This window comes from Oncorhynchus mykiss, chromosome 10 (genome assembly GCF_013265735.2).
Source record: "Oncorhynchus mykiss isolate Arlee chromosome 10, USDA_OmykA_1.1, whole genome shotgun sequence".
In the NCBI taxonomy this organism is placed as follows: Eukaryota; Metazoa; Chordata; class Actinopteri; order Salmoniformes; family Salmonidae; genus Oncorhynchus; species Oncorhynchus mykiss.
This window is the reverse complement of record NC_048574.1, coordinates 76,962,353-76,985,610: the sequence shown is the minus strand read 5'-3', so window position 1 is coordinate 76,985,610 and position 23,258 is coordinate 76,962,353. Positions and strand designations below refer to the sequence as shown.

The following is a 23,258-nucleotide window of genomic DNA, read 5'->3' as shown; positions in this document are numbered from 1 at the left end:
GGAGACACACAGGGAGAGACATACAGGTTACACACACAGGGAGACACACACAGGGAGACACACACAGGGAGACACACACAAGGAGACACACACACAGGGAGAGACATACACGTTACACACACAGGGAGACACACAGGGAGACACACAGGGAGACACACAGGGAGACACACAGGGAGAGACATACAGGTTACACACACAGGGAGACACACACAGGGAGAGACATACAGGTTACACACACAGGAAGACACACACAGGGAGACACACACAGGGAGACACACACAGGGAGAGACATACAGGTTACACACACAGGAAGACACACACAGGGAGACACACACACATCTATAGAAATGCATTCAAGCAAACACATACAAATGAACTCATGCAAACAGACTCACTGTATAGTCAAGTGCCAAATTCAAACCGTCTAACACATGAGAGGAAATCAATTGAGTGTTGTTTAGACTGAGGCCACAGTCAGTGTAATTAAAGTGAAGGGGTCAGAGTTCTGGAGGTGTCCAGAGCCTGCTGCTCTGCCTTGTTGACAGACTACTGCTGGGACACTTCATATAGGACCTTAACAAGACACGAGACACTACACTGAATCCTACTGGGATGAATAGCTCAATATGAACACATACATCAATACATACAGTACATAACGTTTTGAATGAATAGCTCGCTGGATATATGTCTAAATACATGTATAAATATTAATGAATGGTACTGTCATGATGTTGCCCTGTTGGGGGAGGTTTATGACCCCCCCACATAAATCTCCCCCTTTTTCTGTCCACTCTACAGAATGGACTCTTGGAAAGCCCTGTTGTTAACATAGAGAGAGTATGGAAACATCAACAGGTTGGGAAAAGAACAATCTTTGTGTAATCCAACCAGTTGAAAGTGTCCGTTGGTACTTAAAGAATGATTGTTGTCTGGGACATTTGTCTGGGACAGTTGTTGTCTGGGACATTATATCTGATGACAGGATGACATAAAATGTATCTTGGAAAGTCTACACATTCTAGTTATCAGATTCACATGGAATTGTTGTGTTTTAAACGTTTAAATATGACACTATTTGTGAAAAGATGACATGTCATTTTAGCGTTTAAAATTAGAGAATTGTTTTGCTAAGTAAAATATGCTCAATCAGTGGCCACCCCACGTGAATAGGTATTGGTTGGAAACGATGAAGCAATCCCTATTCTACATTACTATAAGAACCCCCGTGACCCAATTCACGGCGAACTAAGCCAACCTCAGCGTGAGCTCTGGTTGCGAATGGTTGAATGACTACAACCTAAACAAAATTAACATTGTGTTCCTGATGACATGAGGACTGATGTCCATACGTCCAGAAGGGTGAATTTCAACGTAGAGGTAGCGATCGCCATGCTGGAAGGATGAATTTGAATACACCAGCCAGAATATAGCATAAGCTTAGTATGGCAACTTGGTATGAACTTTGAACTCTTATTCACTGAAGAAGTGATACATCCTAGACGTTGAGTTATCAGCAGCAGCTGTAAACGTGGGCTAGGAAAGGACGGACAATCTCTTCAGAACGACAGGGTACCACATCGTATCCGTTCTACCACACGACGACAGACTACAACGTATCCGCCCAGAAATATTCTTCAAAGGACAAGGGAGATCTCTGCTGGGCAACCCAGCCTTCCATCTTCGACCAAACTATCGAAGCACAGCTCAGAGAAAATATAATTCTTGCATTTTCCTTTTCCGAATGGGCGGTTATTTAGAATACATAAGATTCTGTTTTTACGACAGCATAGCTTCATAAGGTCCGATAGAGACCCAATTATTTTGTTCCTCAGTCTTCCCGCGCTTTCATTCAAACCCAACCCCCTTTCTTTGTGTAACCAGCCGTCATATCAGTTCCGTCCGCTAGGGACATTTTCTTGTATGACATAATTAGTAATCAATGTATGATCCAGCCTGTGCATATGTAATTCTGTGTGATTATTTGGGAATTTAGTAAATAACTAATTAAACCAAATTTTGTATTGCTGATTCAACTTGTTAACCAGGGTTCGCGAAGATAACCAATAATTTTACGACGCTCAGATGAGACTGAATAAGGTGACGATTAATAATTGACTGCTGTTGATATAAAATATTACCAGGTCTTTAAGAGTGTATTCAGAAGACAACAGCTCTATAAACATTCTACTGTGGTGCCCCGACTTCCTAGTTAATACATTTACATGATTAGTTTAATCAGGTAATATTAATTACAGATAATTGATTTTATAAAATAACATGTCATATCATTTAATCCATAGTAAAGACACGACAGTACATACATAAATATTACACATGTACTTATTATATTTAACCTTAATTTTGACAGGGAGTAAAGGTCTCTTTTACAGAGGAGCCCTGTAATTACAATTCTATATTGAGTGTTCTATGAGTGAGTGTGTACTCTACTGTACCTCGTCTCGGTTTCCCTCGTTGATGCCGGCCTCCTTGGCTCTGGGCCGTGTGGCAGCCAGGACCTGCTCCAGATCATCCTTCTCAAACAGGTTGGGCACCTCTCCACTGTTCAACATGTTGTTAATGTCCTCTAGGAACTCCTCCACCACGATCTGATGAACAATAATACACACGTGTAATGGAGGAGGGATGGAAACGTGCCTGAGAACTGAAGACTGAAGCTATAGCTTCCAGGGCTAATGCCTCGGCTTCTGCTCAGTGGGGTAATGAGGTGATGAGTCACAGAGGTGGCATGGTTTGGCAAGCAGATGGTCACAGATAAACACTGGCCATATCTACTTCATTAGCTGTCTGGTACAGTCTTTATAGACCTGCTATCTGCCCATCACATAGTCTCCATGCACACACACCTGTTCTTGCAAACTCTCCCCTCCTCTCCCCCCTCTTCCCCTCCCCTACCTGTGTGTCAGTGAAGAGGAACACCATGTCCTCTCCCCCCTCTTCCCCTCCCCTACCTGTGTGTCAGTGAAGAGGAACACCATGTCCTCTCCCCCCTCTTCCCCTCCCCTACCTGTGTGTCAGTGAAGAGGAACACCATGTCCTCTCCCCCCTCTTCCCCTCCCCTACCTGTGTGTCAGTGAAGAGGAACACCATGTCCTCTCCCCCCTCTTCCCCTCCCCTACCTGTGTGTCAGTGAAGAGGAACACCATGTCCTCTCCCCCCTCTCCCCCCTCCCCTACCTGTGTGTCAGTGAAGAGGAACACCATGTCCTCTCCCCCCTCTTCCCCTCCCCTACCTGTGTGTCAGTGAAGAGGAACACCATGTCCTCTCCCCCCTCTCCCCCCTCTTCCCCTCCCCTACCTGTGTGTCAGTGAAGAGGAACATCATGTCCTCTCCCCCCTCTTCCCCTCCCCTACCTGTGTGTCAGTGAAGAGGAACACCATGTCCTTGCCCTCCACCCCAGCCATCTTGAACAGTCGTCTCAGGTCTTCATGGAAGCTGTCGTAGTTGTATCCTCGGCTCAGTTCTATCTGGAAGCAGCGCATGCCGCACATGTGGGCCGCCAGCCGCGTCAGTGACTGTTTCCCCGTGCCCCCCACGCCCACCAATAGGGCGTTACCGCGCTCCTGGCGGATCATACGCGCTATCCTATAGGGACAGAAGGACTGGGTCAGGAAGTAAGCAATTTAACAAAGTGAAGCATTACAAAAACACAAAAACAAAAACTAACTCTTAATGGGGTTCTGGACAAAATAAGTCCACTAAATAGGGAATAGGGTGTCATTAAAGATGCTAATCAGTCCACTAAATAGGGAATAGGGTGCGATTTAGGCCAAAACGTCTGTACACTATATAGGGAATAGGGTACAATTTCGAATGCATTCACTGCACTAATTAGGGAATAGGGCACCGTTTCCGAGTGTAAAATGACCTGGAGACGTGTTCTACAGCGTCCTGGAAGAACACCAGCTTGGTCTCCTTGGAGAAGGTCATGTTGTAGTCATCCAGGTAGTCCTGGAGCACAGTCCTGATCTTATCTGGCTCTGTTAGGTCCTCATACAGACGATCTGCCTTCTCTGCACCCACCTAGAGGAGAGGGAGGGAGGGAGGGAAAGGGGGAGGGAGAGATGGAGGGGGGGGGGGGGGGGGGGGGGGGGGGGGGGCAGGAAGGATTGCGAGATAGATAGATGAATGCCGTAAATGTTAAGCGCTTTGAGCACCTGGGAAATTGATTGGATTTATAGGCTTATAGCGCATTTTACCTTGATGAAATCTCCAAATATGATGGGTTTGGTCACAAAGTAATTGGGTTCTAAATTGAAGCCAAAATATTTGCCTGAAAGAAGAAGAAGGGAAAGATATTTAAAGAGTTGCTATTCATAGCTCAACAATTGTGGGACGTTTCAGATAAGGACATTGAAATGGCTTTCAAACTTAATATGTCAAAACACTGCTTAGTGAGAGGCTAAACTCTGAAAGTTCAAACTAGCCGTCTAGGTTCTATTAAACTCTGTGTTATGTTCTTACTGGCCGTCTAGGTTCTATTAAACTCTGTGTTATGTTCTTACTGGCCGTCTAGGTTCTATTAAATGCTGTGTTATGTTCTTACTGGCCGTCTAGGTTCTATTAAACTCTGTGTTATGTTCTTACTAACTGTCTAGGTTCTATTGAACTCTGTGTTATGTTCTTACTGGCCGTCTAGGTTCTATTAAACTCTGTGTTATGTTCTTACTGGCCGTCTAGGTTCTATTAAACTCTGTGTTATGTTCTTACTGGCCGTCTAGGTTCTATTAAACTCTGTATTATGTTCTTACTGGCCGTCTAGGTTCTATTAAACTCTCTGTTATGTTCTTACTGGCCGTCTAGGTTCTATTAAACTCTGTGTTATGTTCTTACTGGCCGTCTAGGTTCTATTAAACTCTGTGTTATGTTCTTACTGGCCATCTAGGTTCTATTAAACTCTGTATTATGTTCTTACTGGCCGTCTAGGTTCTATTAAACTCTGTATTATGTTCTTACTGGCCGTCTAGGTTCTATTAAACTCTGGGTTATGTTCTTACTGGCCGTCTAGGTTCTATTAAACTCTGGGTTATGTTCTTACTAACTGTCTAGGTTCTATTAAACTCTGTCTTATGTTCTTCCTAATCGTCTAGGTTCTATTAAACTCTGTGTTATGTTCTTACTGGCCGTCTAGGTTCTATTAAACTCTGTGTTATGTTCTTACTGACCGTCTAGCTCTAGATTCTATTAAACTCTGTGTTATGTTCTTACTGGCCGTCTAGGTTCTATTAAACTCTGTATTATGTTCTTACTGGCCGTCTAGGTTTTATTAAACTCTGTGTTATGTTCTTACTGGCCGTCTAGGTTCTATTAAACTCTGGGTTATGTTCTTACTAACTGTCTAGGTTCTATTAAACTCTGGGTTATGTTCTTACTGGCCGTCTAGGTTTTATTAAACTCTGTGTTATGCTCTTACTGGCCGTCTAGGTTCTATTAAACTCTGTATTATGTTCTTACTGGCCGTCTAGGTTTTATTAAACTCTGTGTTATGTTCTTACTGGCCGTCTAGGTTCTATTAAACTCTGGGTTATGTTCTTACTGGCCGTCTAGGTTCTATTAAACTCTGTATTATGTTCTTACTGGCCGTCTAGGTTTTATTAAACTCTGTGTTATGTTCTTACTGGCCGTCTAGGTTCTATTAAACTCTGGGTTATGTTCTTACTAACTATCTAGGTTCTATTAAACTCTGTGTTATGTTCTTCCTAATCGTCTAGGTTCTATTAAACTCTGTGTTACGTTCTTACTGGTCGTCTAGGTTCTATTACACTGTGTGTTATGTTCTTACTGGCCGTCTAGGTTCTATTACACTCTGGGTTATGTTCTTACTAACTATCTAGGTTCTATTAAACTCTGTCTTATGTTCTTCCTAATCGTCTAGGTTCTATTAAACTCTGTGTTATGTTCTTACTGGCCGTCTAGGTTCTATTAAACTCTGTGTTATGTTCTTACTGACCGTCTAGCTCTAGATTCTATTAAACTCTGTGTTATGTTCTTACTGGCCGTCTAGGTTCTATTAAACTCTGTATTATGTTCTTACTGGCCGTCTAGGTTTTATTAAACTCTGTGTTATGTTCTTACTGGCCGTCTAGGTTCTATTAAACTCTGGGTTATGTTCTTACTAACTGTCTAGGTTCTATTAAACTCTGGGTTATGTTCTTACTGGCCGTCTAGGTTTTATTAAACTCTGTGTTATGCTCTTACTGGCCGTCTAGGTTCTATTAAACTCTGTATTATGTTCTTACTGGCCGTCTAGGTTTTATTAAACTCTGTGTTATGTTCTTACTGGCCGTCTAGGTTCTATTAAACTCTGGGTTATGTTCTTACTGGCCGTCTAGGTTCTATTAAACTCTGTATTATGTTCTTACTGGCCGTCTAGGTTTTATTAAACTCTGTGTTATGTTCTTACTGGCCGTCTAGGTTCTATTAAACTCTGGGTTATGTTCTTACTAACTATCTAGGTTCTATTAAACTCTGTGTTATGTTCTTCCTAATCGTCTAGGTTCTATTAAACTCTGTGTTACGTTCTTACTGGTCGTCTAGGTTCTATTACACTGTGTGTTATGTTCTTACTGGCCGTCTAGGTTCTATTACACTCTGTGTTACGTTCTTACTGGTCGTCTAGGTTCTATTACACTGTGTGTTATGTTCTTACTGGCCATCTCAGAGACGATGGTGTTGAAGTAGGTTTTGTCTTCGTTGTTGATGAGGCGGTCGTGGAACACTCTCTGACACTCGTGACAGAACAGACGGAATATCCCAGTCTGATCCCTCACCGTGCCTGGCTCACACTGCAACATACCTGGAAGACAAACAGACAGAGGGAGGGAGAGAGAGAGAGAATTAGAGAGAGGTGAGAGGAGGGAGGGAGGGAGGAGGGGGGAGAGAGGAGGAGGGGGAAGAGAGGGAGGTGGGGGAGGGAGGAAAGTAAAGAGGCAGGGAGGGAGAGAGAGAGAGAATGAGAGAGGGAGGTGGAGGGAGAGAGAGATGGAGGGGAGGGGGGGGAGGGGGGGGGGGAGGTGAAGGGAAGAGAGAGGTAAAGAGGCAGGGAGGGAGAGGGAGAGAGAATGAGGAGGGAGGTGAAGGGAGGGAGAGAGGGGGGTAAAGGGAGGGAGAGAAGTGGAGGGAGGTTGAGATGAGAGAGAGTGGGAGGCAGGGAGGAGAGGGAGCGGGGGAGGGAGGAAGGTGAAGGGGGGAGGGAGAGTTAGATGGATTTAACATGATTTATTTACGACCAGAGAATAATAAAACATGATTCAACTTGGTGGTTCTCACCCTGCAACCTTAACACATTAAGAAGTAAAGAAGATTCTAATATCTGCTGTTGACACATCCCTGTTGTTATCAATGTTATGCAACGCTAGGGATGCTTTAGGAGATATGATGGGTCGGACACACCAGAGGATCCATGTTCAAGTCTTGTTAGAAAGTTGAGGGCATTAACGTGACCACGCTCGCCCTCAGCAAGAATGGGGGCTGGGTTGGCCTTATTCGCCTTGGGTAAGTATTAATGCTGGTGTGTGTATGTGGGTGTATGTGTGTGTGTTAGTGTGTGTGTTTACGCTCGCTGGTGTGTGTGTGTATGTGTGTGTGTGTTCTGCATGGTGACTCCCTAGCGGGGGTCAGGGAGCAGTAGTCACTTCAACTCAGGCCTCTCTGCTCTGATGATGGTTGTGAGGCTGCTGGGTAGAGGACTGGTACTGTCTCTGTCTGGACTTCAGGCTACAACCAAGAGCATTTCAGTCCATCAGCTACTTTAATAACTTACAAGTGAATAAGCCAAGACAAACTTTCTCACCCTGGACACACTTGGAGAGGTCCCTGAGGTTGAAGACATAGTGTGTGTGTGTATGTGTGTGTGTGTGTGTCTCACCCTGAACACACTTGGAGAGGTCCCTGAGGTTGAAGACGTAGTGTGTGTGTGTGTGTGTCTCACCCTGGACACACTTGGAGAGGTCTCTGAGGGTGAAGACGTAGTGTGTGTGTGTATGTGTCTCACCCTGGACACACTTGGAGAGGTCCCTGAGGTTGAAGACGTAGTGTGTGTGTGTATGTGTCTCACCCTGGACACACTTGGAGAGGTCCCTGAGGTTGAAGACGTAGTGTGTGTGTGTATGTGTCTCACCCTGGACACACTTGGAGAGGTCCCTGAGGTTGAAGACGTAGTGGGACTTGGCTGGTGTAGGCAGGAGGTCCACAGACATGCGGTGGTAGATCTCTACTGCTGCGTCTACGATGCTGCCTGCTGAAGACCTCACCGCCTGGGGGAACTCACTGAGGAAACCACTGAGGATGGCCTGGAGGGGGAGAGACCGTTTCAACAGAGAGAGTTAAGCGTATGTGGGCTTGAGGGTGTGTGTGCTTGAATATGCCCTTGATGAGAGAGGGCAGACTCAAGACACGCACGTGATTGTGTGTGTGTGTGTGGTCTTGTTCTTCTGAATCCCCCAAAAGTCCCCACAAGGATAATAAAACAAGGCAAATTCTCCCTCGTGGGGACATATCTCACATCCCCATGAGGACAAAGTTCATTTTAAGATTAGGGGTTACGTTTAGGGTTAGAATTAGGGTTAGAATTAGAATTAGAATTAGGGTTAGGTTAAGAATTAGGGTTATAATTAGAGTTAGAATTAGGGTTAGGCGTTAGTGGTTAGGTTTATGAGTTAGGTGTAGGGTTTGGGTTAAGGTTTAGGGGTTAGGTTTAGGGTTAGAATTAGGGTTAGGGTAAGGCATTAGTGGTTAGGTTTAGGAGATAGGTGTAGGGTTTGGCTTAAGGTTAGGGGTTAGGGTTAGAATTAGGGTTAGGGTAAGGCATTAGTGGTTAGGTTTAGGAGATAGGTGTAGGGTTTGGGTTAAGGTTTAGGGGTTAGGTTTAGGGTTAGAATTAGGGTTAGTGGGTAGGATTAGGGTTAGGGTAAGGCATTAGTGGTTAGGTTTATGAGTTAGGTGTAGGGTTTGGGTTAAGGTTAGGGGTTAGGTTTAGGGTTAGAATTAGGGTTAGGGTAAGGCATTAGTGGTTAGGTTTAGGAGATAGGTGTAGGGTTTGGCTTAAGGTTAGGGGTTAGGTTTAGGGTTAGAATGAGGGTTAGGGTAAGGCATTAGTGGTTAGGTTTAGAAGATAGGTGTAGGGTTTGGGTTAAGGTTAGGGGTTAGGTTTAGGGTTAGAATGAGGGTTAGGGTAAGGCATTAGTAGTGGTTAGGTTTAGGAGATAGGTGTAGGGTTTGGCTTAAGGTTAGGGGTTAGGTTTAGGGTTAGAATGAGGGTTAGGGTAAGGCATTAGTGGTTAGGTTTAGGAGATAGGTGTAGGGTTTGGCTTAAGGTTAGGGGTTAGGTTTAGGGTTAGAATGAGGGTTAGGGTAAGGCATTAGTGGTTAGGTTTAGGAGATAGGTGTAGGGTTTGGGTTAAGGTTTTGGGGCTAAGGAAAATAGAATTTTGAATGGAAATCAATTATAGGTCCCAACGAGGATAGAAAAACAAGTGTGACGATAGTCGATCTATAATTAAACTACCACAGCTTGTTAAGGGGCTGTGAGGGAGAGGACATGACGATAGTCGATCTGTAATTAAACTACCACAGCTTGTTAAGGGCTGTGAGGGAGAGGACATGACGATAGTCGATCTGTAATTAAACTACCACAGCTTGTTAAGGGGCTGTGAGGGAGAGGACTTGACGATAGTCGATCTGTAATTAAACTACCACAGCTTGTTAAGGGGATGTGAGGGAGAGGACATGACGATAGTCGATCTATAATTAAACTACCACAGCTTGTTAAGGGGCTGTGAGGGAGAGGACATGACGATAGTCGATCTGTAATTAAACTACCACAGCTTGTTAAGGGGATGTGAGGGAGAGGACATGACGATAGTCGATCTGTAATTAAACTACCACAGCTTGTTAAGGGGCTGTGAGGGAGAGGACATGATGATAGTCGATCTGTAATTAAACTACCACAGCTTGTTAAGGGTTGTGAGGGAGAGGACATGATGATAGTTGATCTGTAATTAAACTACCACAGCTTGTTAAGGGGCTGTGAGGGAGAGGACATGATGATTGTTGATCTGTAATTAAACTACCACAGCTTGTTAAGGGGCTGTGAGGGAGAGGACATGAGGATTGTTGATCTGTAATTAATCTACCACAGCTTGTTAAGGGGCTGTGAGGGAGAGGACATGAGGAGAGAAGAGACAAGAGGGTTTGGAGACAGGGGTTAAAAGGTCATATTAGGGTTAGGAACCGAGGTTGGAAGTTAAGTCTTGACCTTGAAGATCTGTTTGAGACTGTGCTCTTAGGGCAGGGTTTAGATGTCAGAGGTTACCCACATTGAAGATCTGTTTGAGGCTGTGTTCGGAGGGAGTGGGCAGACACAGCATGCTGAAGTGGCGGATGAAACGAGGGGTCACCGGGTTACGGCCCCCTCCAGGCGGAGCGCAGGCCGCCGCGATCGTCATGTCCTGCAGAGAGAAAGAGAATGAGAGAGAAGAGGGGAGGAACGGAGGAGAGGGGATCGAAAGGAAGATTTGGCACAGAAAAAAAGATTTCCTACCAACACATTTTCATATGTATTTAAACCCTCATATTTTCATATATATTTAAACCCTCATATTTTCATATGTATTTAAACCCTCATATTTTCATATGTATTTAAACCCTCATATTTTCATATATATTTAAACTCTCATATTTTGAAACCTTATCGATTTCGTCTTCTATCAATATTACATTTGACTTTCAGTTTGAAGAACATCCACCCGGGTCAGAATTTTTAGCTGAGTTAAACTTCAGAGTGAAACCCTGTTTAGATTAGAAAATATTGACATGCTCTTGGTTCTGTATTCCCTGTGTGTGTGTGGGTTTGTGTGTGTGCGCGCGTGTGTGTGTTTGCGTGTGTGTGCAGATGCGTGTGTGTGTGTGTGTGTCTGCATATGACCTTGTGTGACTACTCTGGTTGCTGTATTGACATGGTTGTCTGTCGTCTGTCTGCATGTGGTGGAAACACATTTACACCCAGTACACGTTCAGATCTCAACAAACAGAATAACTGATTCTGTGAATGATTGTGCTATTGGAAACTTAGTACTGTGTGCTGACCATTCACAACAATAACAAAAGACTAAAACAAACACATTGTACTGTGGCAGAAAAACGGACCCTATCAGCTCCTGGACCTGGGCCTCCAATCTACTATGGACCTCAGACCATCCCTCTGTCTGAATACTAAAGTCAAAGTTTTCACTGACCACAAACATAAAGTCACTTCATTTTCTCAGACTTAAAAATAACGACTGGAGCAGAATACCCTCAATGTTTCACCTCATATCCTCTAGCCCAGACAAGATGAGACTCTGTCTACATATTGAATAAGACTGTGTGTGTGGTGTGTGGTGTGTGGTGTGTGTGGTGCGTGGTGCGTGGTGTGTGGTGTGTGTGTGTGTGGTGTGTGGTGTGTGTGGTGCGTGGTGTGTGGTGTGTGTACCTGGATCTCCTTCCAGAAGAACTTCTCTCGGTCGTAGAAGCCGTGGAAGTCCTGGAACTGTCTGAGCAGTTCTATTGGAGGCTGGGAGCCGTAGGTGTCCAATTTAGGCATGTTCAGATCATCCACAAAGATCACTATCTTTCTGTTACCAGGAGCACCTGACATGAAGAGGAGGGAGGGAGGCCATTAATAACACTTCGCTAAGTAGGCCTATCAGTTCTTGTTACCAGGGTGATCTGTAACATTGCCTGGGTGATGTATAACCACCATGTTGTGCTAAGAGGCCAACAACATATGAACCCAGGACGGTGTTTGGGAGACCCTGTTCTCGCACCTCTCCAATATCATTCCAGTCTCTTTCCTCTTATGTCTCTCAATCTCTCTCTCACCCAGAACGTGTTGCTAGTTACCGTATCTCTACCCCAATATTACTCTCTCTCTCTCTCTCTCTCTCTCTCTCTCACCCTCTCTCTCTCTCTCTCTCGCTCTCTCTCTCTCGCTCGCTCTCTCTCTCTCTCTCTCTCTCTCTCTCTGTCTCTCTCTCGCTCTCTCTCTCTCTCTCTCTCTCTCACCCTCTCTCTCTCTCTCTCTCTCTCTCTCGCTCTCTCTCTCTCTCTCTCTCTCTCACCCTCTCTCTCTCTCTGTCTCTCTCTCTCTCTCTCTCTCTCACTCTCTCTCTCTCTCTCTCACTCTCTCTCTCTCTCTCTCTCTCTCACCCTCTCTCTCTCTCTCTCTCTCTCTCTCACCCTCTCTCTCTCTCTCTCTCTCTCTCTCTCTCTCTCTCACCCAGAACGTGTTGCTAGTTACCGTATCTCTACCCCAATATTACTCTCTCTCTCTCTCACCCAGAACGTATTGCTAGTTACTGTATCTCTACCCCAAAATTACTCTCTCTCTCTCTCTCACCCAGAATGTTAAGCTAGTTACTGTATCTCTACCCTAATATTACTCTCTCTCTCTCACCCAGAATGTGTTGCTAGTTACCGTATCTCTACCCCAATATTACTCTCTCTCTCTCTCTCTCACCCAGAATGTGTTGCTAGTTACCGTATCTCTACCCCAATATTACTCTCTCTCTCTTACCCAGAATGTGTTGCTAGTTACCGGATCTCTACCCCAATATTACTCTCTCTCTCTCACCCAGAATGTTCTTCCTCTTCTTCTCCAGTTTGGACTCGATCATCTCCTGTGTTCTGGCCGAGGTGGTCTGGGCTGAGAAGTTGATATAGACGGGAACATAGCCTCCCTTCTCCTGGACACTGTTCAGAAGACCACGGGCCACCACAGACTGACACACACACAGAGAGAGACAAGAGAACACACTGAGGAATGCATAGGGTTAACAGTGAGTGTTAGATGAATTGCATGATACATGTGTTTTTCTCCACAAGGTCCAGCTAACACAACGAGTAAGAGATGCCTCTGACAAGCACTGGTGCAGGACAACAATATGGAAGGTTGAAATATCAACATGTCAGAAGATATCCAAGGAGCAGTCTAGAGTAGTTTAGTTGAACGTGTGTGTGTGTGTGTGTGTGTATATGTGTATGTGTATGTGTATGTGTGTGTGTGTGTGTGTGTGTGTGTGTGTCTGTGTGTGTGTGTGTGTGTGTGTGTGTGTGTGTGTGTGTGTAACCATACCTTTCCTACTCCGGTGATGCCGGTGAAGAGAACAGAGTGTCCTACAGACAGCAGCTTCTCCATCAGGTAGCCATAACGCACTGTGTCGGTGGTGGGAACCAACATCTCAAAGAAGGGCAGTTCCTTGTTGTACCTAAAGGAGGGGATGATCCTCTCCCACGGCTCCAGACGCTTGTGGTTGAAGTCCATGAACACACTCCACAGGTCCCCCGAGCTGGGCAGCTACACACACACACCACACACACAATATAGACAAATACAGTGACACATACTAGCATATACTCACACACACATGGTTGATAGTATTTACTGTCCCTAAGTCATACAGATCTAACAGGGTTGATAGTATTTACTGTCCCTAAGTCATACAGATCTAACAGGGGTGATAGTATTTACTGTCCCTAAGTCATACAGATCTAACAGGGTTGATAGTATTACCTGTCCCTAAGTCATACAGATCTAACAGGGGTGATAGTATTTACTGTCCCTAAGTCATACAGATCTAACAGGGGTGATAGTATTTACTGTCCCTAAGTCATACAGATCTAACAGGGTTGATAGTATTTACTGTCCCTAAGTCATACAGATCTAACAGGGGTGATAGTATTTACTAAGTCATACAGATCTAACAGGGTTGATAGTATTTACTGTCCCTAAGTCATACAGATCTAACAGGGTGGATAGTATTTACTGTCCCTAAGTCATACAGATCTAACAGGGTTAATAGTATTTACTGTCCCTAAGTCATACAGATCTAACAGGGTTGATAGTATTTACTGTCCCTAAGTCATACAGATCTAACAGGGTTGATAGTATTTACTGTCCCTAAGTCATACAGACCTAACATGGTTGATAGTATTTACTGTCCCTAAGTCATACAGATCTAACAGGGATGATAGTATTTACTGTCCCTAAGTCATACAGATCTAACAGGGTTGATAGTATTACCTGTCCCTAAGTCATACAGATCTAACAGGGTTAATAGTATTTACTGTCCCTAAGTCATACAGACCTAACATGGTTGATAGTATTTACTGTCCCTAAGTCATACAGATCTAACAGGGATGATAGTATGTACTGTCCCTAAGTCATACAGATCTAACAGGGTTGATAGTATTTACTGTCCCTAAGTCATACAGATCTAACAGGGTGGATAGTATTTACTAAGTCATACAGATCTAACAGGGTGGATAGTATTTACTAAGTCATACAGATCTAACAGGGTGGATAGTATTTACTAAGTCATACAGATCTAACAGGGTTGATAGTATTTACTAAGTCATACAGATCTAACAGGGTTAATAGTATTTACTGTCCCTAAGTCATACAGATCTAACAGGGGTGATAGTATTTACTGTCCCTAAGTCATACAGATCTAACAGGGTTGATAGTATGTACTGTTCCTAAGTCATACAGATCTAACAGGGATGATAGTATTTACTGTCCCTAAGTCATACAGATCTAACAGGGTTGATAGTATTTACTGTCCCTAAGTCATACAGATCTAACAGGGGTGATAGTATTTACTAAGTCATACAGATCTAACAGGGTGGATAGTATTTACTGTCCCTAATTCATACAGATCTAACAGGGTTGATAGTATTTACTGTCCCTAAGTCATACAGATCTAACAGGGTTGATAGTATTTACTGTCCCTAAGTCATACAGATCTAACAGGGTTGATAGTATTTACTGTCCCTAAGTCATACAGATCTAACAGGGTGGATAGTATTTACTAAGTCATACAGATCTAACAGGGTGGATAGTATTTACTAAGTCATACAGATCTAACAGGGTTAATAGTATTTACTGTCCCTAAGTCATACAGATCTAACAGGGTTGATAGTATTTACTGTCCCTAAGTCATACAGATCTAACAGGGTTGATAGTATTTACTGTCCCTAAGTCATACAGATCTAACAGGGTTGATAGTATTTACTGTCCCTAAGTCATACAGATCTATCAGGGTTGATAGTATGTACTGTCCCTAAGTCATACAGATCTAACAGGGTTGATAGTATTTACTGTCCCTAAGTCATACAGATCTAACAGGGTTGATAGTATGTACTGTCCCTAAGTCATACAGATCTAACAGGGTTGATAGTATTTACTGTCCCTAAGTCATACAGATCTAACAGGGTTGATAGTATTTACTGTCCCTAAGTCATACAGATCTAACAGGGGTGATAGTATTTACTAAGTCATACAGATCTAACAGGGTTGATAGTATTTACTGTCCCTAAGTCATACAGATCTAACAGGGTTGATAGTATTTACTGTCCCTAAGCCATACAGATCTAACAGGGTTGATAGTATTACCTGTCCCTAAGTCATACAGATCTAACAGGGTTGATAGTATTTACAGTCCCTAAGTCATACAGATCTAACAGGGGTGATAGTATTTACTAAGTCATACAGATCTAACAGGGTTGATAGTATTTACTGTCCCTAAGTCATACAGATCTAACAGGGTTGATAGTATTTACTGTCCCTAAGCCATACAGATCTAACAGGGTTGATAGTATTACCTGTCCCTAAGTCATACAGATCTAACAGGGTTGATAGTATTTACAGTCCCTAAGTCATACAGATCTAACAGGGGTGATAGTATTTACTAAGTCATACAGATCTAACAGGGTGGATAGTATTTACTGTCCCTAATTCATACAGATCTAACAGGGTTGATAGTATTTACTGTCCCTAAGTCATACAGATCTAACAGGGTTGATAGTATTTACTGTCCCTAAGTCATACAGATCTAACAGGGTTGATAGTATTTACTGTCCCTAAGTCATACAGATCTAACAGGGTTGATAGTATGTACTGTCCCTAAGTCATACAGATCTAACAGGGTTGATAGTATTTACTGTCCCTAAGTCATACAGATCTAACAGGGATGATAGTATGTACTGTCCCTAAGTCATACAGATCTAACAGGGATGATAGTATTTACTGTCCCTAAGTCATACAGATCTAACAGGGATGATAGTATTTACTGTCCCTAAGTCATACAGATCTAACAGGGTTGATAGTATTTACTGTCCCTAAGTCATACAGATCTAACAGGGTGGATAGTATTTACTGTCCCTAAGTCATACAGATCTAACAGGGTTGATAGTATTTACTGTCCCTAAGTCATACAGATCTAACAGGGTTGATAGTATTTACTGTCCCTAATTCATACAGATCTAACAGGGTTGATAGTATTTACTAAGTCATACAGATCTATCAGGGTTGATAGTAATATTGTTTCATATATTCTAACACGGGAAATGTCATGATGGAAGCAGGTAGACAAATCCATGTCAGGATGAAACAGTTTGGTGGTCAGAACGCCATTAAAGGGTGCAGGCCTGTGTGTCTCTATGTTTAGGTAACTGATGCCTGGAGAGGCCTGTGTGTCTCTATGTTTAGGTAACTGATGCCTGGAGAGGCCTGTGTGTCTCTATGTTTAGGTAACTGATGCCTGGAGAGGCCTGTGTGTCTCTATGTTTAGGTAACTGATGCCTGGAGAGGCCTGTGTGTCTCTATGTTTAGGTAACTCATGCCTGGAGAGGCCTGTGTGTCTCTATGTTTAGGTAACTGATGCCTGGAGAAGCCTGTGTGTCTCTATGTTTAGGTAACTGATGCCTGGAGAGGCCTGTGTGTCTCTATGTTTAGGTAACTGATGCCTGGAGAAGCCTGTGTGTCTCTATGTTTAGGTAACTGATGCCTGGAGAGGCCTGTGTGTCTCTATGTTTAGGTAACTGATGCCTGGAGAAGCCTGTGTGTCTCTATGTTTAGGTAACTGATGCCTGGAGAGGCCTGTGTGTCTCTATGTTTAGGTAACTGATGCCTGGAGAGGCCTGTGTGTCTCTATGTTTAGGTAACTGATGCCTGGAGAAGCCTGTGTGTCTCTATGTTTAGGTAACTGATGCCTGGAGAGGCCTGTGTGTCTCTATGTTTAGGTAACTGATGCCTGGAGAAGCCTGTGTGTCTCTATGTTTAGGTAACTGATGCCTGGAGAGGCCTGTGTGTCTCTATGTTTAGGTAACTGATGCCTGGAGAGGCCTGTGTGTCTCTATGTTTAGGTAACTGATGCCTGGAGAGGCCTGTGTGTCTCTATGTTTAGGTAACTGATGCCTGGAGAGGCCTGTGTGTCTCTATGTTTAGGTAACTGATGCCTGGAGAGGCCTGTGTGTCTCTATGTTTAGGTAACTGATGCCTGGAGAGGCCTGTGTGTCTCTATGTTTAGGTAACTGATGCCTGGAGAGGCCTGTGTGTCTCTATGTTTAGGTAACTGATGCCTGGAGAGGCCTGTGTGTCTCTATGTTTAGGTAACTGATGCCTGGAGAGGCTTGTGTGTCTCTATGTTTAGGTAACTGATGCCTGGAGAGGCCTGTGTGTCTCTATGTTTAGGTAACTGATGCCTGGAGAAGCCTGTGTGTCTCTATGTTTAGGTAACTGATGCCTGGAGAGGCCTGTGTGTCTCTATGTTTAGGTAACTGATGCCTGGAGAAGCCTGTGTGTCTCTATGTTAAGGTAACTGATGCCTGGAGAGGCCTGTGTGTCTCTATGTTTAGGTAACTGATGCCTGGAGAGGCCTGTGTGTCTCTATGTTTAGGTAACTGATGCCTGGAGAGGCCTGTGTGTCTCTATGTTTAGGTAACTGATGCCTGGAGAAGCCTGTGTGTCTCTATGTTTAGGTAACTGATGCCTGGAGAGGCCTGTGTGTCTCTATGTTTAGGTAACTGATGCCTGGAGAGGCCTGTGTGTCTCTATGTTTAGGTAACTGATGCCTGGAGAAGCCTGTGTGTCTCTATGTTTAGGTAACTGATGCCTGGAGAGGCCTGTGTGTCTCTATGTTTAGGTAACTGATGCCTGGAGAAGCCTGTGTGTCTCTATGTTTAGGTAACTGATGCCTGGAGAGGCCTGTGTGTCTCTATGTTTAGGTAACTGATGCCTGGAGAGGCCTGTGTGTCTCTATGTTTAGGTAACTGATGCCTGGAGAGGCCTGTGTGTCTCTATGTTTAGGTAACTGATGCCTGGAGAGGCCTGTGTGTCTCTATGTTTAGGTAACTGATGCCTGGAGAGGCCTGTGTGTCTCTATGTTTAGGTAACTGATGCCTGGAGAGGCCTGTGTGTCTCTATGTTTAGGTAACTGATGCCTGGAGAGGCCTGTGTGTCTCTATGTTTAGGTAACTGATGCCTGGAGAGGCCTGTGTGTCTCTATGTTTAGGTAACTGATGCCTGGAGAGGCTTGTGTGTCTCTATGTTTAGGTAACTGATGCCTGGAGAGGCCTGTGTGTCTCTATGTTTAGGTAACTGATGCCTGGAGAAGCCTGTGTGTCTCTATGTTTAGGTAACTGATGCCTGGAGAGGCCTGTGTGTCTCTATGTTTAGGTAACTGATGCCTGGAGAAGCCTGTGTGTCTCTATGTTAAGGTAACTGATGCCTGGAGAGGCCTGTGTGTCTCTATGTTTAGGTAACTGATGCCTGGAGAGGCCTGTGTGTCTCTATGTTTAGGTAACTGATGCCTGGAGAGGCCTGTGTGTCTCTATGTTTAGGTAACTGATGCCTGGAGAGGCCTGTGTGTCTCTATGTTTAGGTAACTGATGCCTGGAGAGGCCTGTGTGTCTCTATGTTTAGGTAACTGATGCCTGGAGAGGCCTGTGTGTCTCTATGTTTAGGTAACTGATGCCTGGAGAGGCCTGTGTGTCTCTATGTTTAGGTAACTGATGCCTGGAGAGGCCTGTGTGTCTCTATGTTTAGGTAACTGATGCCTGGAGAGGCCTGTGTGTCTCTATGTTTAGGTAACTGATGCCTGGAGAGGCCTGTGTGTCTCTATGTTTAGGTAACTGATGCCTGGAGAGGCCTGTGTGTCTCTATGTTTAGGTAACTGATGCCTGGAGAAGCCTGTGTGTCTCTATGTTTAGGTAACTGATGCCTGGAGAAGCCTGTGTGTCTCTATGTTTAGGTAACTGATGCCTGGAGAAGCCTGTGCTCTTAGTTGTTGACTGTGTTTTCACCGCCCTGCGCATGTGTTCTGCAGTGTGTGACCAGACCTCAAGATGGTAGGCTAAATGTTACTAGAACCTCCCCCCTGCAGTGTGTGAGAGTTTGTGTTCCTCCCCCTGCAGTGTGTGAGAGTTTGTGTTCCTCCCCCTGCAGTGTGTGAGAGTTTGTGTGCTGTGTTTGTCCCCCTGGACTTGGTGTCCTGCTGTTCGAGGTGAGTGGGTGCGTGTGGTTTGTTTACTGTCAGCGAGAGCCAGCCACCAACTCCAGGGCTAGCGGGCACGGAAACTGGCACACATATCATTACACACACACAGGGATATTAATGTGTACACAATGCCCCCTAACTCCACAGTAGATAGGAATGTGAACGGGTACATAATGGCCCTAACTCCACAGTAGATAGGAATGTGAATGGGTAGATAATGGCCCATAATTCCACAGTAGATAGGAATGTGAATGGGTACATAATGGCCCCTAACTCCACAGTAGACACGCATAATAATGTGTCCATATTGGCCCATAACTCCACAGTAGACAGGAATATTAATGTGTACACAATGGCCCCTAACTCCACAGTAGACAGGAATATGAATGGGTACATAATGGCCCCTAACTCCACAGAAGACAGAGCGACAGTCGCCTCAGGTTCTCTGAGCTGCACATGAGTTATCCCCAGAGACAGACTTCACCAGCCTTGTGTTGGTGTCTGGGGGTGTGTGTGTGCATGCACGTTTAGATCCTCCAGGACAAATCATCTCTGTTAGTTATGGACCATAACACATTCAGCCTTCACCCTTTCTCCCTCACACTCTCTCACTCCACTAACAGGTAAATTATGCATATTCTACTCCTCCACGGACTCACTTAAGGAATACAACATTCTGTCCATCATTACACTGTTACAACCCCGGGGACACTTCCAGAACAGGAAAGTAGAGAGTTCCTATTGGATATCATTACTGTGATACCAACCAATGGCAACCATAGTCTCCATTGATGGCATGATGAAATACATTGAAAGTTCTCAGCAGGTATATGAAATCTCCTTCTCTTCCAGCCTCGTTCACCTGCTGTCCTTATTTCTGAGGGGACAGACAGAGGTTTTCCTACCAAAACCTTTAGAGATGTTCATTTCAATATGTTCATATCCATCTACTAAAACGGCCTTTACAGCACATGTTTTTGTTGCACATATCCAATTGATAAAAACAACTGAATACACTTATAATGGTAGCAGTCTTCGTCAGATGTTCATAAGTGGTAGCAGTCTTCGTCAGATGTTCATAATTGGTAGCAGTCTTCGTCAGATGTTCATAATTGGTAGCAGTCTTCGTCAGATGTTCATAATTGGTAGCAGTCTTCGTCAGATGTTCATAATTGGTAGCAGTCTTCGTCAGATGTTCATAAGTGGTAGCAGTCTTCGTCAGATGTTCATAATTGGTAGCAGTCTTCGTCAGATGTTCATAAGTGGTAGCAGTCTTCGTCAGATGTTCATAAGTGGTAGCAGTCTTCGTCAGATGTTCATAATTGGTAGCAGTCTTCGTCAGATGTTCATAATTGGTAGCAGTCTTCGTCAGATGTTCATAATTGGTAGCAGTCTTCGTCAGATGTTCATAATTGGTAGCAGTCTACAGATTGAATTGATTCCACAGGTAAGGCCTATTTGATTTTAAACCCTTTCAGGGGACTTAAAGAGTGACTGAACGCACCGATTCAGCAAGTGTTTATCTGTTGCTTATGAAGAAAAATGTCAGTCTTGGAGGTGTGGATTGATGTGGCAGTTACTGATGTTTGTCCCCCATGAGACACCGTGGGAACAAAGCCAGTATCACTTCCTATAAAGAGTCAGAATGAATTTAAGATAACTCAAGAAATCTGTCATTAATTTAGACGTTTGTGCAAAGGAGCATTTAGTCGCGGAAGTTTACATCTAGGTGTTGGGTGCAGTAGGATATTTATCAATACATCTAGCTCAGGTGGTGGGTGCAGTAGGATATTTATCAATACATCTAGCTCAGGTGTTGGGTGCAGTAGGATATTTATCAATACATCTAGCTCAGGTGTTGGGTGCAGTAGGATATTTATCAATACTTCTAGCTCAGGTGTTGGGTGCAGTAGGATATTTATCAATACATCTAGCTCAGGTGTTTGATGCAGTATGATATTTATCAATACATCTAGCTAAGGTGTTGGGTGCAGTAGGATATTTATCAATACATCTAGCTCAGGTGTTGGGTGCTGTAGGATATTTATCAATACTTCTAGCTCAGGTGTTGGGTGCAGTAGGATATTTATCAATACATCTAGCTCAGGTGTTGGGTGCAGTAGGATATTTATCAATACTTCTAGCTCAGGTGGTGGGTGCAGTAGGATATTTATCAATACTTCTAGCTCAGGTGTTGGGTGCAGTAGGATATTTATCAATACATCTAGCTCAGGTGTTTGATGCAGTATGATATTTATCAATACATCTAGCTAAGGTGTTGGGTGCAGTAGGATATTTATCAATACTTCTAGCTCAGGTGTTGGGTGCAGTAGGATATTTATCAATACTTCTAGCTCAGGTGTTGGGTGCAGTAGGATATTTATCAATACTTCTAGCTCAGGTGTTGGGTGCAGTAGGATATTTATCAATACTTCTAGCTCAGGTGTTGGGTGCAGTAGGATCTTTATCAATACTTCTAGCTCAGGTGTTGGGTGCAGTAGGATATTTATCAATACATCTAGCTAAGGTGTTGGGTGCAGTAGGGTGTTTATCAATACATCTAGCTAAGGTGCTGGGTGCAGTAGGATATTTATCAATACTTCTAGCTCAGGTGTTGGGTGCAGTAGGATCTTTATCAATACATCTAGCTAAGGTGTTGGGTGCAGTAGGACAATTATCAATACATCTAGCTAAGGTGTTGGGTGCAGTAGGACAATTATCAATACATCTAGCCAAGGTGTTAGGTGCAGTAGGACAATTATCAATACATCTAGCTAAGGTGTTGGGTGCAGTAGGGTATTTATCAATACATCTAGCTCAGGTGTTGGGTGCAGTAGGGTATTTATCAATACATCTAGCTCAGGTGTGTGATACAGAAGGCCATTTCTCAATACATCTACCTAAGGTGTTGGGTGCAGTAGGATATTTCTCAATACATCTAGCTCGGGTGTTGGGTGCAGTAGGACATTTCTCAATACATCTAGCTCAGGTGTGTGACGCAGTAGGTCATTTCTCAATAAATCTACCTAAGGTGTTTGACGCAGTAGGATATTTATCAATACATCTAGCTAAGGTGTTTGATGCAGTAGGACATTTATCAATACATCCAGCTAAGGTGTTTGATGCAGTAGGCTATTTATCAATACGTCTAGCTCAGGTGTTTGATGCAGTAGGATATTTATCAATACATCCAGCTAAGGTGTTGGGTGCAGTAGGATATATTTACCAATACATCTAGCTAAGGTGTTTGACGCAGTATTTCACCAGTAAAAATATGTGCGACGTGTTGTCTTGTGTAAACAAAGTTCGACCCGCTGTGCTACTGGACAGGACTGTCTCACTGTCTGTGTTCTGCTGTATCAATGGATAGACCGTAATCACCACAGCTGTTTATCCTGTGCTACTGGACAGGACTGTCTCACTGTCTGTGTTCTGCTGTATCAATGGATAGACCGTAATCACCACAGCTGTTTATCCTGTGGTAGTGGGCAGCTGTTTATCCTGTGGTAGTGGGCAGCTGTTTATCCTGTGGTAGTGGGCAGCTGTTTATCCTGTGGTAGTGGGCAGCTGTTTATCCTGTGGTAGTGGGCAGCTGTTTATCATGTGGTAGTGGGCAGCTGTTTATCATGTGGTAGTGGGCAGCTGTTTATCCTGTGGTAGTGGGCAGCTGTTTATCCTGTGGTAGTGGGCAGCTGTTTATCCTGTGGTAGTGGGCAGCTGTTTATCCTGTGGTAGTGGGCAGCTGTTTATCCTGTGGTAGTGGGCAGCTGTTTATCCTGTGGTAGTGGGCAGCTGTTTATCCTGTGGTAGTGGGCAGCTGTTTATCATGTGGTAGTGGGCAGCTGTTTATCATGTGGTAGTGGGCAGCTGTTTATCATGTGGTAGTGGGCAGCTGTTTATCCTGTGGTAGTGGGCAGCTGTTTA

At 44.0% G+C, this 23,258-nt stretch overlaps 1 protein-coding gene across 1 annotated transcript in view; it reads right to left on the bottom strand.

The window, feature by feature from the left end:
• LOC110533220 (dynein, axonemal, heavy chain 6) overlaps positions 1-23,258 on the bottom strand; it is a 164,003-nt gene that overhangs the window by 63,616 nt on the left and 77,129 nt on the right. The window contains exons 41-50 of the mRNA XM_036934009.1: positions 13,133-13,354; positions 12,632-12,779; positions 11,492-11,649; positions 10,338-10,469; positions 8,141-8,312; positions 6,671-6,817; positions 4,221-4,294; positions 3,890-4,044; positions 3,375-3,606; positions 2,457-2,609 (exon numbers count right to left, since the gene is read on the bottom strand). Of these exons, the coding sequence (XP_036789904.1) occupies positions 2,457-2,609; positions 3,375-3,606; positions 3,890-4,044; positions 4,221-4,294; positions 6,671-6,817; positions 8,141-8,312; positions 10,338-10,469; positions 11,492-11,649; positions 12,632-12,779; positions 13,133-13,354 (1,593 nt within the window). The remainder of the gene's footprint in view (positions 1-2,456; positions 2,610-3,374; positions 3,607-3,889; positions 4,045-4,220; positions 4,295-6,670; positions 6,818-8,140; positions 8,313-10,337; positions 10,470-11,491; positions 11,650-12,631; positions 12,780-13,132; positions 13,355-23,258) is intronic.